An 18,647-nucleotide genomic window follows, 5' to 3' on the forward strand; every position below is an offset into this window, starting at 1 on the left:
TTTTTTTTCACCCTGCAGGTACAGATTCTTGGATCAAAATAATTATGCACAGAATGCTGTAGTCAAAAGGCAGGAGATGTATAAGGTGGTATGCTATTCTTATACTAGGGGTCAAGCTCATCCTTACTCTGACTTGCTAGGTTCATTTTTTTCCAAATAATGTCTCATATTATGGACTTCAGATAGATTCAAAAATTGATAGATCCTTCATAGTAGCTCTTTTCTGCAAAAAAGAAAGTTAAATGCTGCTATTTTTAACTCAACATTTTATACCCACATTGTGCTGATTTTGGTTTTGCTTAGATGTGGTAGTAAGGTTTGAGAAAGCAGGGAATTTGGCCCAGAGAACTTGTTGTTGTTTTCAGTCAATTACTTTGATTGAAAGATTAGGTTAGACAGTGACTGGAAAAGGCAGAGGGAAATAGCTATAATGCATGCAGACATTTTATCCATGGCGTAAGTTTAGTAGCTTCAAAAATAGATTCAGGCAAGAGCAATTGCTCATCTGTCTGTTGTTTTGTATTTAGCAGCTGTGCTAGACATTCAGCAGGTATCAGCCTCTGTAATTCCACCAACCGCCAGGCTCTTGTGATGATCCTCACAGATCCCGATAAGACCATCCACCCTTATTTTAAGAAGAGGTGTAACAGCAGATTAACTTGACCTTGTAGTTGATATCACATAGAACTACAAATGATACTGAATTTATACATCATAGAAATGTGGACCTGGAAAGTAGATCAAGACTAAGTGTCTAAGTCTTGTTCAGGGTACAAAATTTTTTAGCTTAATTTAGCTTGTGAGGTCGTGGTCTTGGTCAAAGAGCGTAGCACACAACTATCATGAATGGTGTTAATTGTGTAATGTGGCATGCTGTACATCAAAAGAGAGGGTGGAGAAGGACAGACAACTAAACCAAAAAGCAATTCAGAGACTCTGGTTGTAAGGCTTTTACTTCTGAGACTTTAAAGTTTGGTTTGTAGTAGATTTTTCTGGAGAAGCACAAAAGTGAGTGGGGAAAAAAAGTACAGCCAAGCCAAGAATTCATCTGAGAGTCAGCGATGGAAGAAAATGTCATTCCATTACTAAATAGTAATATGTGCACAGGTATGTTAATTTGCATAGATCCATACATGTGTGAATTTAATTGATTTGCTCTCATGCAGGTTCTAAGCCTGGCTCCAAATGATGGCTTTGCCAAAGTACATTATGGCTTCATCCTGAAGGCAGAAAACAAGATAGCAGAGAGCATACCCTATCTAAAGGTATTTTTGTTTTCTCACCCACAGTAAATGTTTTACTAGTAAAAAAGTATAATTGAAATGTATAAAACATGTCAAGCCAGGAGCATATGAATTACAAATCACAGTGTAAGCTACATTGGTGGATCACTGTCTGTGACATGGAGCAAGCTTGTACATTGAGACTCATCAGTTCTTGAATATAATGTGTTTGTTTTATTAGTTGTTAACCCAAAGTACACAGCTGTGAGCTGTGTACTGTGAGCTGTGATTGTGCTGAGATTGGCAGTATGCTGCAAACTTAAGGTTCTTGAAAGATCCAGAGAGGGCTTGTGTATACTTCTGGGTGTTTGGGAAGGAAGTACTACAAAAATAAAGCCTTAATTCAGCTTTCTAAAACACTTGTGTATATGTTTATAGGTATGGGGTAAGCGTCCATCTTTGAATACACCTCTGTCTTGGAGGGACTGAGCGGAGAGGCCATGGAATTTGGAAAACATTTCTCAATAGCTTTTTACTGAAGTATTGTATTCATACAGCCTGAGTTCCAGGTTACTTTTAGAGGTCCTGTTGAAGTTTCTCTAACACATTTTTTGTTTCTATTAATAGGAAGGACTAGAGTCTGGTGATCCTGGCACAGATGATGGACGCTTTTATTTTCATCTGGGTGATGCCTTGCAGAGAATAGGAGACAAAGATGTACGTTTTTAATGTGTTCTTGCTTGAAAGTCTAAACCTCTGAGAGACTGCAGAATACAGAAAAAACCTTCAGCAATGGGCTCAGTGTTGAAAACATGAGTAGTCTGTTGCAACAGCTATCTGGTATATGTGTATAGAGGTCAAGATGAGCAACAGCAAAAAATCTGCCATTGATGTGGCAGTAAGACCTCTTAGCATCGCTTGCTTTAGAACTAACCCAAACTTTTGAAGCTTGCATGGAGCAGTTTGAACTGAGGGAACAGAAGTCTTTTGGAAATTCAGTGACAGTGTTTTTAGAGACTCTTTTATGCTCCTACCACCGCAAAGATTTTAACCAGACTTCAAAAAATACAGTTATGTGTATATCACTGTATAGAAGTTCTGTCATAGCTCTGGTGTAAGAGTGTTTCGCAAACCTTTCTTCTTTCCCGAAGTGACCTTGAGCACCAGCAAGTATGTGATAAAAGACCATGAGAAGACTGAATGTGTCGGATGAGTTATGGTATATGTTCAATAAGGAAATTAGCAAAGAGATCAGAAAAGCAGGAATTTGTGAACAAATCTGTTGTGTGCCCAGTGAAAACAAACATGCCACTGGAAGCCATATGAATATCTAATTTGTTAATTTAAAACAGTATTTCATTTTAAAGCCAAATTTGAATGTGTGAATTAGCCCTCCTGTTATGGTAGGGGATCAAAGGGTTTTGTTAAAGAATGTTATTAGTAATGAACTTTACTACAGGTATGAGTTTAAAAATAACAAAAAAACACCAAACCCAAACCCATTCAGGTTCGTCAATGGGAAATGTGATGAGAATAAGCATTAAAAAGCATAGTGGAAAAGAGCCATGAAATGCACTTCCTTTTAGTTAGTTATCTTGTAATAGAGTCATAGAATCATAGAATAGTTAGGGTTGGAAGGGAAGCCTACAGGGACTTCGTTTTTGGTTTTCTGTTGAGAGAAGGACATTCAGACAGAGAGGGAGAACATGTGCAGGCAGACTCTTGTGTGTAAGTGTTAAAACGAAGCGTACTGATTCTCACTTGTAAATGAACTTTTAAATTAAAAAAAAAAATCCCAACTTAATTGTAAGAATATTTCAGAGAAAGCACTCTAACTTACAAAATTCAGATATTACTACATTTCAATGTTATAAATTTACTGTATGTATAAGTTACTGCAATAAAAATTCCATGATTTATAAAAAAAGAAAGCTAACCTGATAGACTAGGCTTGAGAAAGATCACATACATAGACTTCTTTATAGCCCATCTATCTACAGAGTTCATACTGGAGAACTTTCTGCTGACTGGGTACTCAAGAGGTCAGCATTCTTTACAGTACTTTAGTATCTGAAGGGGAGCTATAGGGATGCTGGAGATGGGCTATTCATTAGGGACTGTAGTGACAGGACAAGGGGTAACGGGTTAAAACTTAAACAGGGGAAGTTTAGGTTATATATAAGGAGGAAATGCTTTACTGTAAGGGTGGTGAGGCACTGGAATGCGTTGCCCGAGGAAGTTGTGAATGCTCCATCCCTGTCAGTGTTCAAGGCCAGGCTGGACAGAGCGTTGGGTGGCATGGTTTAGTGAGAGGTGTTCCTGCCTAGCAACTAGATTACTGACCCATATTTGGTGTGAATGGTTGTGAGAAGATTATCCTATTTTGCTTATGGATTGGACAGCCTTGGCCAATGAATCTGTTTTGGGAATGTTAGTTGGGTCTAGGAACTTGGCTGATATGAATTTGGTTGTTAACAATCGTTATCTCTTAGGCATACAAGTGGTATGAACTTGGATACCAAAGAGGTCACTTCGCATCAGTGTGGCAGCGCTCCCTCTACAATGTCAAGGGACTGAAAGCTCAGCCTTGGTGGACAGCAAGAGAAACTGGTTATACGGAACTCGTGAAGGTAAGGCAGCTTGTTTCTGTATACTTTGAATTTATTTATTTTTTTATAATGAGAACTATTATCTAAGGTATTAAACAGAGAAAATGCTAATCTATAAGGTAGGCAAAGCAAGTGTAGATGCCCAGAGGCGGATTTAACAAAAGATAACAACATAGAATTTCAGTTCTTTAAAGTCCTTTTTCTATTTTGTGCAAAGCAAGTAGTCTGGTTGTTATTCATATAACAGTTTTCATTTCCCAAGTTGCAGAATTTGTAATATTTTAAGAATGGTTATAACAATCCTTAAAAAGTAAGAATTAAAATGGGAGAAGAACTTTTTTTCCCTGTATGTTTTAATTATTGGTATGTGGCTTAGCAAAATTATTCTACACAAATAATTTATTTGCAAGAGATTTTCTTTCAGTGGTTGTTTTTTCTTTTATACTTAGTTACATAACATGATAAAAAACCTACTATAAAAGGATAATTTTATTAGAAAGAAATTACAAAAGGAAGATTATTCTTTGTTATAATTTTGATGGCAGCATAAATAAGGCTAGGAAATTTATATTAAAGTGTGATTCTCCAGTGTTATCTTAGTTACATAAAAAAGCAATTGCCTTTATTGACTGGTGTTTGGGAAGATCTGAAATGGTCATCTAGTAAACTCATTCTTGAGGTATGCGTAGGAATAGATACTTACTGCCATAAAAGGGATGGAGAAACAAGGAACTTCTTATACTTTTGCCAAACTAAAAGGAAAGAATATATATTATTTTATTGATGTTTCAGAGCAATCTGCAGTGATGTTTTACAGTAAACCATTCAAATTATTAAATTGCAGAAGGTAATGGTCTCCTTACCCTTGGCATGAGGAGACAAGTCAGCTTTGAAGGCTGAAAGAATTCAGTTTCCTGTTATAAAATGCCAAGGGCTCCACCTGCAAGGGATTTTTTTCAGGTGGATCAGTCAACATATGGAGCTCATGATTTGGATCAGCATCCTTTGTGGCTCCTAGAAGAGCTGTTCAGAAGACCAACAAGGGTGGAAATTCACCCCTGACCTCCACAGCACAGCTGGCTCTCTGAAATCCAGTCATACCTCTTCAATCCAGCCATTCTGTGATATATATTTTTAGCTATGTTACTAGCAATATGTCATTGAATCTGGTTGAAATTGTGACTGCAAATTTACTTACATACCTGTCATAATTCAGGGGTGGTAAGATTTGCATTCTGCAAGATAACATTCACAGTTGAAAGTATAAACCTAAAATGTAAGTTAAATGCATCAGGAAAAAAAATTTGTATTATTGCGTTTCCCCCATAACTCAAGAAAGTTCTGAAGGAAAGCAGGCTTGTCTCTAGTAACATGCAATGCTGAAAGCAGAATTTGAAGCAGTGTTCTCCAGAAAATGGCAAAAGATCATTGAAGACATTGAGTTTATTAATTTCTGAAATATTCCAACTTCTGTACATGTTTCAATAGAGAAAAAAACAAAAAAACAACAACAAAACAACATTGTTTCTTACCTCTTCATCTCATTACATTCCTCTTACTTCTGTGTGGGAAATGCTACCAAGTCCCAATGATAAAATTTGACATGGAAAGTTGTTGTATGAAGTATTGGAGGCCCTGACCCTCTCTCCCTGTGTTTCACTGCTTGTTGTTAAGAGTGAATGGACAATTCTCAATATCATGGTAGTTCAACAATGCTAACTGAAGATTTGTTTGCGATTAACTGAGACAGCTCTAAAACCAGACTCTCTGTCGGCTTTCTTTGGTTCATTCTATTAAGCAGCACACCTGTGATCAGTGGCATCTTATAGCACAGACCTGGCTTGATTTTGTTGTAAAGGGTCATGTAGTTTCTTGGCACTAGAGACAGAGAGGTGAATTTTGACCATGTTTTTTCCACCAAAAGCCTGAAGATTGTCCTTTTTCAGTATTCTCAGTTTAATAAATTCCTTCTGAGGGGCATTCAGCTCACTTAACTGTAGTCATACCGATGCAAGGCATATTGTCTGCTAGTGATCTAGTTTACAGGTATCAAAGTATTTCTAGAGGATGATTAATTTTTACTACGTTAAATAGCTGTCTAAGGATGGCATGTCTCCCTTCCTGGTGTTAAGTTTCCTACTGATTTACTAAAAAATGAAGCCTAGGCAATTAATTTAGGCTTGATGTTTAACTGTCTGATGGGTAAGATTAAAGATGACAATCTCATACTTTATTTCCTTCTCTATTACTTACTTGCCTGGATGTCTGGGGAGACTGGAAATATGTCAGTAATACTTACCAGGATATTTATGATGGTGGTAAATCTTGCTTAGTGGTACTTTGCTTCTCTCTAGCTATGACCCATTAAGGCTTAATTATTTTTTTGCTTCTCTCTATCTGTGAGCCATTGGAACTTAATTTTGTTGTAGTTTTCTTGAAAGAGTAAGAAGGGTTTCTCCCTGGTTTCATAGAGAGCAGAAAATATAAACCTTTAGTTTAGTATCAAGTGATATATGTAGAAATGTTCTGCTGATGTTTCTGATCTATGGTATTTCAGGCCTTTGGACCTGGAGACTCGAGAAAATTTCTTGTTTGAGCTCAGCTAAAAGAAAACCTTTCTTTTACCTTTGAAAACCTGTCCTGTTCCCTTGGGACAATTAACTTTCCTTTCTTACTGAGTCATTGCATCATTCCCTGGTACCTTTTGTAAAACCTCAGCATTACTCTTCTATTCCGGTGCTCATTTTAAAAAATAATGAAAGGGGTAAAATGCTATTGGATCCTAGAGTCTTTTCACCAGCCTGAAATTAATACATAGGTAATGACCTAGGTAACTTTGTCCTTTCCTCATGCTGTGTCCTTTGACTTTTGGAAAGGACCTGGAAGATGCTTTTCCAATAAGGTACTACAGTGAACAGATGATTGATTAAAGTAGATCTTGTATTGTCAGTTTTCTCTGATGGCTTAGATTTTATTAATTGAAAGTTTCAAGTGCAGCAAGAAAAGCCCGAAAGAGAATTAAGCTACTGGCAACACCACATATCCATAATATTTTCTGTAGAGTGACAGCTAGGGCTTAATGGTTTATCTAATAAGAGCTAAACATTCATATTTAATAGAGAAATTAAATTGAAATGTGCATTTAAAGTGTGGCTGGATGCTTTAAGGGGAGCCTTGTGTTGGAAAGAGCAGAGATGATGCATACAAGTGCTGATGCTTAAGCACTGTGAGTGACCCAATGTGTGCAATGAATCTATTTTGAAAGGTTTAAAATACTGCTCTTTACTTGGAGGTTGTCAGCATTTCCCCAGCAGAGACACAGTAACTGATCATGAATACTCTCCTTCTCTTTTTCAGTAACAAAGAGAAGTAGATTAAAGTCTACACCATGTTTTAATTTTATAGTCCAATGGATTAAAATGGACGTGCACTCAGTAGTTATGCATTGAAAGGGTTTGACAGCACAGAGTAAGGATTCTTTTAATATAATAGTAACTCATAAAAATAAACCAATATTAAGAAATCCCTATTTAAATATAGTAATGCCATTGCCAATAAAATCTATACTGTTGCCAGATGTAAAGCAACTGTAAACTTCCATTATTGTTAGGAACTGTATTTAAAAAGCCATATGGAGGTTTATGGGAATCAGCTGCTAGGAAACAAGCACATATGTTCTCAATGCTGGTTGGCACCTAGTTCTTCACTTGGAATCAGGATATTGCACCAAATATAATACAAATTTGTTGCTCTAACCTGAGGCATGTATCCCTACGTACCATGAAGCATAAGCATATTTAACTTTTTGCTATAGGTAATGGCTCTCAGGTCAAGAGCTGTAAGTCCAAGACATGGACTTAGTCATTATGTTTTAATGGTGTTTTGCATTCTTACCCATCCAAGGTACGTTTAAGAGTCTGTAAAATCAGGGAGATCAAGGCTGAGCTGTATTTGGTCTTCCCGCTTCATTTCTACCTAGGAGCTACCTATTACTCATAGCAAAGCACTATCAGTGTGTTTTATAGATGGGATCAGGTTTTTAGGAGCACAGAGGTGCTGTTGATCTCAGGGGAAGTTACGTCTAAAACCATTGAGGAGTTAGTTCAAAATCAGTGACGTGTTCAAATCACTTTGTATCCAGTAAGTAAGTTGGGGAAGAAGCTTTAAAGTGTGAGGACAAACACCCATCTCTGCAGTTTAATTTTCAGCCTGGGCATTAGTGAAAGATTAGAGGTGACAAAGCAGCAGAAATGCTTTGTTCAAGAGCACAAAGAGAAAATGAAAACTATTCACACAAATAAGGTTTAGTAAGCAAAGTAAGCAGCTGGGAAATGGAAGTTAACTTTTATCCAGATCTGTTGTTACACTGTGGATTTTTCATTTATATTGCTGTAACATTAAAATGATTTATAATTGGTAGAATAAAAGATTTTCTAATCTATTTGATTTTTACAAATGTAATGTCCTAAGGCAGCAGAGAACAGAAATTTTAATTGTACTATTTTGTGGGTTTGGTATGTATGAGGTACAAGGCAGCTTACACATTTTGAATGGTTGTGTCCATAAATCATTACCTGGTATTTCAAGTTGTATTTGATCTTTTTCAATAGCATCAGCATGTGCAAGTGAATCTCTGCAAACTTTTTTGAAGGTTTAAATCATAGCTTTCAACTTAAGTGGTGTGTTTACCTTTGTCCTCTTTGAACTGGAATGTTCTGCCAAAGCCTGGAGTTCCAGGTTATGAGTGGTTTTGTAAGTTGCAGGAGTGCTTCCAGGTAAGGTGTGTAGTGTTTCAGCAGATTAATACATTTGTTAGCTTGCAATACAAAATGAGCTGTTAAAGAGCCCTTAGGCTAATCAAAAAGCAAGTCAAAGTGAGGCCTAGCCTGCAAAGAGGCTGGGGATTATTGAAATTTTACGATCTAAATGTAATTGAATCCGAGGAATGCTGTGACAGTTGGGTTTACTGCTTTAATATGTCAGAAGGGAAATGAGGATGAAGAAACTTGATAATGATGATGAGCACTTTTTTTTTAGTGCTTTTAAATTAAAAAAAAAAGTTAATAATGGCAGGGAAAAAATAAAAACAGTACTAAAACTGAACACAGTAAGTTCTCAGAGCAATAACCTGAATTTCACAACAGTCCTTAGAGAAAAATTGGAAGCTCATTCGGGATGAGGGGCTTGCTGTGATGGATAAGAAAAGAAGCCTTTTCCTGCCTGAAGATGAGAATCTACGAGAAAAAGGAGACTGGAGCCAGTTTACCTTATGGCAACAAGGTAAAACATTTTGTATTTCTTCTCTTTCCCCTCATTTCTTCTCATTTTCTCGGACTAATACAGTGTAATAAGGAGTAGCAACACAGTTTTTTCCAGAACCTTTTATATAATCACTGAATCTGCAGAAGAAGGGAACTAATAAAATAGCATCTGGGATCTCTGTGACAGGGAACAAGAGTTCTTTATTCTAAACCATGTTGTCTTGAAGCACTTCTAAGAATCGCTTGAAGGTAATACTCCTTCAAGTGATACAAGGCTGTCAACATTTTGCATGGTGATGCATAGTAAAGAGCAGCCTGAGGGAAGACGGAAGCGTGGGAGAAGACACATCCTCAATACTGTATTGTCAGCAAGGTGAGGATTGTATGAGCTAAAGAATATGACTTACAAGCTTGCTGCCCTATCCCTGAGCTGTGCAGAGGGAGGCCCATGACTTGTAAGTCTCTTCTAAGAGACTTAGTTTTATAATCATAATGTTATATAAACCTGCATATTAAAGAGTTCTGTAAAATAAAATATTAAAAGCAATTTATATCAAAATATAATCTGGTGTTGAAACAGAATGATGTTGGTGGCTTTTTCCATAATTTTTTTCTATGCAGTCTCATTATCATTTATACTTTTAGAATCATGCTTAACATATTAAAAGCAAGTTATATCCAAGTATAATGTTTTCAAAAATGTATGATGTTGGTGGCATTTTGTTTTTTCTATGCAGTCTCATTATTGTTTATACTTTTAGAGTAATGTTTAAAAAGTTATGGAAATTCTAGTCTTCACAAATAACTTAAAAACAAAGATGTGCAGTCTGCTTTGATATTACAATGTTCAACTACTTCTGTTTCACAATCTGTAAAATGGGAATAATAATATTTACCTGTCTTTCAGTGTCAGCTCTTTGATAGCTTTGTTATTTTCTGCAAAGCAGGAAACAGGGAAATATTTGGTCATTGCCCTTACCAATGCTCTGGCTGTTTTTTTCACTAGGAAGAAAAAATGAGAATGCCTGTAAAAGTGTTCAAAAAACATGTGCTTTATTGGAAAGATTCCCAGAAGCTACTGGCTGCAGAAGAGGGCAGGTACCTGGCAAATTTCTTCTTTTTTACTAATTCTTAATACTTGGAGCAGGGGATTTTGAGGAATGTGTATGGAGAGATGTATGACTTTGGTGTATTTAATTATGCCTCAAGCATACAATGGAGTTAACAATAAAAATATGCCTAGTTTTAGCCCTCAGTAAATGTAGGATGAAGTTGAAACCTTTCTATGGGCTCTAGCTGAGCCATTTTACCTTGTAGCTCTTGAGAGCTCATGGTTGTTAAGTAGTTATTTGCCATGGGTCAACCAATTAGTAATGATTCACTAAACCCCAGCCCTAAGTGACCTGATCTGGCTCATGGCTAATCCTGCTTTGAGTGGAGGTTGGATTAGGTCCTTTCTAACCTTAATTCTTTTTTTTTCTGATCTGAACCTAACTTTACAAGACTCTTTCAGTGAGCCAGATTCTCACTGTCTACTCCAGCCTTGTTGCATTAGACAGGAGAATCGCCTCATGGAAGCCAAACAAGAGTACTGCTGTCACATGCTTCTTTCCTAAAGGTAAAGAAATTTCACACCCATGAGCTGTGGCCTTGGGTACCAACCCAAGTGCCTGGTCTACTTGGCTACAAATTAACCTCGTTAAATCATGCAGTAAGACTTATATGGTATGGATTAATACATATGTGGTTGAATGAATGGCCCAGCACGGATACATGAATCTGTAGGACAGAATTTTTCATAATTTTTTTCCAAATTGCTATATTTTATATGTAATAACTACATGAGAACAACCATCACGTTGCAAAATTAAGGATGCAAAAGTTGGAATACACAGTGCTAGCATAATCCTAGTTCAGAGCCTTGGGAGTAAGTGTTCACCAGACGAGTACCTTTGATGTGCAGAAGAGCACTAGATGGCAGCTGTTGTGGGAATGAACAAGGCTATTGTTTCATTGATTTGTTGCAAAGTCTGATCATAGTGAATATAACTGATGAAAGAAGTCCTCACACGGTGTGGTTGACAGCAGGAAAACTGCTTTCTGTGGCATCCATAGCCAAAATTGACCTATCCGGGGGAGCAAAGTCTCTCTGAGAGCTACTATTTTGTTCATCATCTTTTAGCACCCCACATGTTATCACCAGGATTTGATTTTCAGAGTCATTGTGTACTTGCAGTTATAGCCTTAGTCATGTGTTTTGAACATATAAAATGTAAGATAATGTGAAAAATGGTGCTCTAGAAGTCTTGAGTTCATACACTATTGGGGGATGAGTAGGACAATTTTGATCTTATGGTATCCATGCCTCAGATTCTTACTGGTAAATTAAGTTTAAAATATCACCTAGTCTGTGCTCACATACAGAAACAATGGGAACAAATCAGGAAACTGGGAGTTGTCTGGTGGGTTGACTATTGGGATGCTTTGGGCATGTCATGTACTGACAAAGGTTAACAAAATGTAAAATAATCACTTGCTTAGTGCTGCTGAGGACTGTGTAGAACAATAACAAGTGATCATATTATTAAAAATTATGTCATTCTTAAAAATAACAGTAAAATAAAAGCACAGGGAGTTTTAATTCTGGGTGTTTCTTATCTCTTTAGAGTTTTAAATTACAACCATAGTGTAATCTGTTGGTAGATTGGCAAATAGTCCTATAAATAGGACTATTTATACTCAATAATATAGGACTATAGGACTATAAATAGGACTGTTTATATATAGTAGTTGAGGACAGTGCATACATTTAATTCATGGGCATATCCAAGCTGATCTGTGTGGACAGATAAAATACATGACAGTAATCATTCCGCAGTGCTGGTATATTAGCATTAAAAAAAATTGGTTTTCTGGGATATTAGTAACTATCCTGCCTAGCCAGTTATTTGCATTGCATCTGGGTCTGACAGGGCAATCGAGTTAATGCACCTCAGTGTAGCAAAGCTGAAATCAGGTTCAGGTAAACTGAAATAACAGCTAAGGCATTAGGCACACACTGTCTTCTACTGATTTTGTCACAGTTGGAGAGCAAGTAACACCTTAAACCCTAAGATTTATCAGCGTTACCCTGTCCCAGCCAGATGTGCAGATTTCTCAGTTGAAAAGATGCTTCTCGCCTCTGTGTACGTTATTCACACTTCCTCCTGATCCGGTTGTTGTAGAATTTCAAAAAGAAGGAATGAGAAGGGATGTCTGGAGATTGCCTAGTCCAACCGCTTGCTCAAAGCTTGATGAACTAGAGCAGGTTACTTAGGACTGTGTCCAGTCAGGTTTTGAATGCCTCTGAGGATAGAGACTCTACAGCCTCTCTGGGCAACCTGTTCCAGTGCACAGAAAAAAAAATTGTTTTTAATGTTTAAATGGAGTTTCCTGTTTTTCAATATCTGTCCGTTGCCTCTTTGCCTGTCACTGGGTACCACTGAAAGGAGCCTGTTTCCGTAATCTTCACTCCTCCCATCAGGTATTTGTATGCATAGATAAGATCCCCCCCTTTGTGCTTTCTGTTCTCCAGGCTGAGTAGTCCCAGCTCTCTCTGCTTCCCCTTGTATGTCGGATGCTTCAATCCCTTGATCATCTTTATAGCCTTTAACTAGACTTGCCTTGGTATGTCCATGGCTGTCTCATAGTAAGTAGCATAGAACTGGATTTAGCACTCAATAAATCTCACCACATCTGAGTAGAGGGGAAGGATAACCTACTTCTGCTGACTGCTCTCCAAAGCTCTCCTTACTGCAGCCCTGGTGGCTGTTGGTCAGCTTGCTGCAAGGGCATATTTCTGGCTCATGTTCAGATTGTTGTCTATGATGACCCCACAGTCTGTTTCTGGGAAGTTGCTTTCCAGTCACTTGTGCACCAGCTTGTACTGGTACATGAGGTTATTCCTCCCCAGTGCTGAACTTTACCTTTATTTTTGTTGATCATCATAAGATTCCTGTTCACTCCTTTCTCCAGCCTGACAAGTTCCATATGAATGGCAGCAGGAAAAACATTAGTGTATATCAGCCATTCCTCTCCAATTTTCTATCATCTGGAAACTTGCTGAAGGGAATGCACTCTGTCCCATCATCTGAGTCATTTGTGAAGCAATGAAACAGTGTTGTACCCAGCACTGAGCCCTGAAGTATACCTCTGATGGGTGGCCTCCAGCTGGACTTTGCATCTGTTCACAACTCTTTGAGCCTGGCTTAACTGATAGTTTTCAATACACTTCATTGTCACCTTATCAAGTTTCTATTTCATTGGTTTGTCAATAAGGATGTTCATGGCAGGATGTTGAAAGGCTTACTAAAGATGAGATAAAAAATATCTACCAATCTCTCCTCATCCACCAAGCTAGTAAAGTACAATTTCCCCTCCATAAATCCATGCTGACTACTCCCAGTCAAATTCTTTTCCTTTATGTGTTTGGAAATGGTTTCCAAGATTGTTTGCTCCATCACTATCCCAGGGATTGAGATGTGGCTGACTAGCCTGTAGTTCCCCAGATCCTCCTCTTTGACCTTCTTGAAGATAGGAACAACATTACTCTCTACCAGTCCTCAGGAACTTCTGCTGGTTTCAGTGACTTTTAAAAGATGATTGAGTGTGGATTCACAACATTGTCCAACTCCCTCAGCACTCAAGTGTGGATCCCATCAGGACCCATGGACCAGTTTGAGTTTGTTTAAACGTGCCCTAACCTGATCTTTCTTCACAGAAGTTAAGCCGTCTTTGCTCCAGTCTTTTTCACTGGTCTGTTACCTGGAATTCCTGGAAGTCAGTCATGCTAGTAAAGACTGAGGCAAAGAAGGCATGTAGTGCCTTAGCCTTTCCCATGTCCTTTATCATCAGATCTCCTGATGTATTTGTAGAACATGTGTTGCCCTTCACTTCCATCTCCAGATTCAACATCAGGAGAGCTTTGACTTACCTAATGTCATCCCTGCATGCTCAGGGAATGTTTCTACAGTCTTCCTGGGTGACCTGACCCTGCTTCCACCTCTTGTATGCTTCCTTTTTGTGCTTCAACTTTGTCTGAGTTCCTATGACTCCTGCACATGGGAATGAACCATTCTTGAGCTTGGACAAAGCTCAAGATACTTAAAATAAATACTTAATATAAATACTTAATATAAATACTTACTATGAATACTTAATATAAATACTTAATATAAATACTTAAAATAAACCAGCTGTCCTAGACCCTTTTTTTCTCCAGCACTGTATTTCATGGGATTTTTCCCAGCAGATCACTGAATAAGTCCAAGTCTGCTCTTCAGAAGCTGCGGGTGGTAATCCTGTTTTTGCCTTTCTACCTTGTCTCAAGATCCTGAATTCCGTCATCTCAGGGTTCCTCCAGACAAGGCTTACAGTCACCTTCACATCACTTTTGTCACCTGAGAAGGACTGGCCAGTCTGGCTAAGACAGGCCTTTTCTCCTGTAGTCCATCCTTTTAAACAACAAAAGTGGCTGTAACTCTTTCCATAGTAAAAAAAAAAACCAACACAAACAAACAAGAAAAAAAACCAAAACACAAAATTCTTCTGATTGTAGATAGAAGATAATTATTTCAGATTGAAATATGAATACTGTTTATTTTAAGCAAAATGAAAAATAAGGACTTTCGCACACACACCTGGATGCATAAACACTCCACAAGGCATGTATTCTATAGTATTGAACATGATTAGGATATGAGAATGAGCAGTTGCTGCTAAGACCATAACAAAAGATGACATTGCACTTTTGGCCCATCATCAAGGATGAGATGCAATGAAGTCCTGAACTTCTAGCAGTATGGCTGTGAAGCTGAACGTGTTGAAGGCCTGCCTTTCTCTTCTTGCAGATCAAATATTCTATCATGCACCCAGGGACTCATGTCTGGCCCCACACAGGGCCCACCAATTGTCGGCTAAGGATGCATTTGGGCTTGGTGATACCTAAGGAAGGCTGCAGGATTCGGTGTGCCCAAGAGAACAGGTATGGTTGGATGTTTGGGGTTCTTTCTTTCTACCGCTCTCAAGGCTGAAAAAGGGATGGGATTGCATGTGATTAAAAAAAAAAAAAAAAAGTAGGGGATATTTTACTGTTCAGGAGGTGTAATGTATTTCCTTAAACCAGAAACTTGCACACTAACTCTTGGTACAAGCATATAAATATCAGTACTCAAACTTCAATGCCAGAAGAATCTTCAGAGACGAAGCTGCTCCTCTTTGCTATGGCATGGAAATAACAGTGGGTTTAGTCCACAGATTCTCTATGTTTGCTTTTACAGTGCCAATGCCAGTCTAACAGAGTGTCAGCAGAGTTCCTCTTTGTTTTGATTTGGGGGGGCTTAGATTTCGTTGTATGTACCTCCGTTCTCACCACCATGATGGAATACTCTTGTATTTTTGGCAGAAGCCTCCTTCTTAGCTGGTATTATTTGTTTTAATTTGGTTAAAAATATTTCAGTTGAAGTTGATTTCAGTCTGAAGACATCTATACAGTTTTTGGCCCAATTACTTACAGAGGTAGCAAATTTCTTTAAAGTGCATTTCAAGTAAGAATTCTTACCTCTTAGGGAAAAGTTGTGTTGATTTGAAGGCCCGTTCTGTCTCTGTTTGCTTGGCACAAAAACCAAAATAAGGTTCAACAGCTTATACATTTACAATCAGGCTATATGCTCCCCTGGGAAATATGAGGAGATGTAAGAAAGGATAAAACATTCAAGCCTGTGCTGTAATGTGTTAACTTTAGCTGCTTTTGGCAAGAGCTATACATTCAGAATCAAACGCAGGAACGCAGGATTTTCCCTGAAAGCACTGAAAGTATGCCTACTGCTGGCAATGAAAGGGTTTTTTTTTTTTACATCACTTCCCCCATAAAAGAGGAGTGGGGTGAAGTACTGTGGAAAAGAGTGGTGCCAGGAGGAAATCCTACCTTAGGCATTTTTTGTTCATTCCTCTCCTGGTGGTTCAGAACCATGGTAAACCAGTGGCTTCAAATAGGAGTGCTGGTTCAAATATGAAGCTTATTGTAGGTCATGCCTTTTCTGGCCTTCTGTTCCACTGCTGTGTGTATGAGAACACAGAAACAATAAGAATTTTGTGCTTGGTTACCTTTGTGTCATCCAGTGTGGGTGTTTAGAAGGGCAGCATTACAATGCTACTCATAGTTTGATGGATAGGCAACTCAGCTCTGTCTAGTACTGCATTCTACTCCTTCACCTGCAGAAGAGTCTTTCTGCAGCTGCTAGGAGCTGTATACCTCACTATTATTCAGTACAGCTGTAGTAATTTTAGGTTGTTGGGCCATTTTGAAGTCCGAGCACTGTAAAGCATAGGGTAAAATGCACAAAAATGGTAGGTAAATAATATCTAGTACTCAAAATCAAACATGTCTGTCAGAAAAGGTAATCATGTTTTAAAATGAAAGTGCAGAATTACAGGCTTATGCAGAAGGCAGTCCGAGATCTCACCTTAACAGGTCACACTAGAGCCCTGCAGGTGATATAGAAACTACTCCCAAAGTGGCTTAACACTAGGCCAGAAGAATATCATCCCTGTGGTCCCACTGTGAAGTGTTTCTCACACCATGAAGGCTTCTAGAAAATATTTATTTGCATGCTAATGGTGGGGTTTGTAATCTATTCAAAAGGGGTGTCATGGTTTAAGCCCAGCCAGTAACTCAGAACTATGCAGCTGTTCCCTCACTCTCCCTTTACCGCCAATAAGCACAAGTGATAAACTGGGCATGACGTGCTGTGGTATGGAATACCCCTTTGGTTAGTTTGGGTTAGGTGTCCTGTCTCTGCTCCCTCCCGGCTTCTTGTGCCTGTCCTCACTGGCAGAGCATGAGAGACTGAAAAGTCCTTGATCAGGGTAAGCATTACTAACAACTAAAAACATTGGTGTGTTATCAGCACTGTTCTCAGACTGAAGCCGAAACACAGCAAAAAAAAAAAACAAATCAAACCCAAACCAAACAAAAAAAAACAAAGCCCAGCAACCCCCATCAAAAGTAAAAAAGCTGTCAATACAAAATACCCACAAAATACCAACGAAACCACAAAAAAAACTCCACACACCTCCCAAAAAAAAACCAAAGTCAACTTGATTTTCTTAATGCATTACAGCATTGAAAGTGGTTGATTCCCATTGAGTTGAATAATACCAGTGTAATTTTAGTGCAGTAGCAGAGACTCAGAGTCTATAAGGCATAAAATGTTTTTGTTATCAGGTAATTGATATGGTGGCAGAAAAATGATATCATTATAGCTGAAGCCTGCAAAAGGCTCATTATCTGAGCCTTCAAGGCTAATGTCTATGTGCAAGCCCGTGTGAATTTTTTACTATATTATGCTTTATGGTTTATGTACTCTTGCTTAAAATATGTTTAGATGATCATTTCAGTTGATCCAATTTCTGTTTCTACTTCTCTTCAGAACATTACAGCACAACCCTATAAATTTTGATGTTAATTTTTGCTTTTGTGGAATTCAAATACTAGATTACTTAGGATACTAAATTTCATTTGCACCCTGTTTTTGAAAAAGAAAATTGTTTTCTCTGTGTGTGAACACTGTTGAATAAGTTAAGCGATGCGTTTCCATGTTTGATGGCAAGACTTTTGTTTCATAGTTCTTAATTCCCTTTAAGAGCATCCGTCTTCTTGTACTGCTTCACCTCCTAAGGAGTCCTGTTAAAAAACTTGATTATGTAGTCATTGTAGAGAAGCTTCATCAGTCTCAACTGGGGGGATAATGAGAGGTGTGCTTTTGTCCTGCTGCAATGCAAAATAAAGTTGCTTTGCTCATACCACTGCCTGACTCTACAATAGACAAACCATGTTACACAATGAGCTGCAGTGTCTAAATGCTGTGGGTAAGGTTGAGATCTGAGGGGCAGTGACAAATGACTAGCACAGTGACTTTTTGACGTTGTGGCATTATCACTAGTGGTCACTGATGAGTTGCTTGTTTTTTGCAGTGTCAGGAATACATTTAATCAGACACTAAACTTCTTTTCAAAACTATGAATCCAGATCTCAGCAGGCTGGAGAAGCGTGCCAGCTGAAACTTCGTGAAATTCAACAGAGGCAAATGCAAAGCCCTGCAACTGATAACAACAGATCAACACCTTGCAACAGTACAGACTGGGCGATGGTTGCGTAGGAAGCAGCTTTGCAGCAAAGGACTTGAGGATTCTAGGGGACAAATTGCACATGGGTCCTAATGTGCTCCTGTCTTGATGAAGGCTAGCTGTGGACAGGAAGCAGTTTGAGGGGAGCAATTGTTTTCCCTTTCTTTTGCACTGAAGATGCTGCCTCTGAAGTGTTGTTTCCAGTATGGGGCTCTTCAGTACAAAAAAAAAAGTCATTGATAAACTAGAGGGCCTCCAGTGGAGGATGGAAAAAGATATTCAGAAGACTGGAATATGTGACACATGAGGAGAATCTCAAAAAGCTGGTTTGGAGTCTGTAAAAGAGAAAGCTAAAGAGGAGCCTAGTTACTGTCTTCAGCTACTAGTGA

The 18,647-nt window shown here is 38.3% G+C and overlaps 1 protein-coding gene across 7 annotated transcripts in view; it reads left to right on the plus strand.

Moving 5' to 3' along the window:
- ASPH (aspartate beta-hydroxylase) overlaps positions 1-18,647 on the plus strand; it is a 111,200-nt gene that overhangs the window by 87,039 nt on the left and 5,514 nt on the right. For all 7 annotated transcript variants that reach the window (XM_061448394.1, XM_061448396.1, XM_061448399.1 and 4 more), the window contains 6 exons: positions 1,167-1,265; positions 1,851-1,940; positions 3,716-3,853; positions 8,977-9,112; positions 10,100-10,191; positions 14,982-15,115. In XM_061448394.1, the coding sequence (XP_061304378.1) occupies positions 1,167-1,265; positions 1,851-1,940; positions 3,716-3,853; positions 8,977-9,112; positions 10,100-10,191; positions 14,982-15,115 (689 nt within the window). The remainder of the gene's footprint in view (positions 1-1,166; positions 1,266-1,850; positions 1,941-3,715; positions 3,854-8,976; positions 9,113-10,099; positions 10,192-14,981; positions 15,116-18,647) is intronic.

The sequence above is a fragment of the Pezoporus flaviventris genome, unplaced genomic scaffold (assembly GCF_033815535.1).
Source record: "Pezoporus flaviventris isolate CSIRO_AGI_PZ_B2104156 unplaced genomic scaffold, CSIRO_AGI_Pfla_v1 ptg000007l, whole genome shotgun sequence".
Lineage (NCBI taxonomy): Eukaryota > Metazoa > Chordata > Aves > Psittaciformes > Psittacidae > Pezoporus > Pezoporus flaviventris.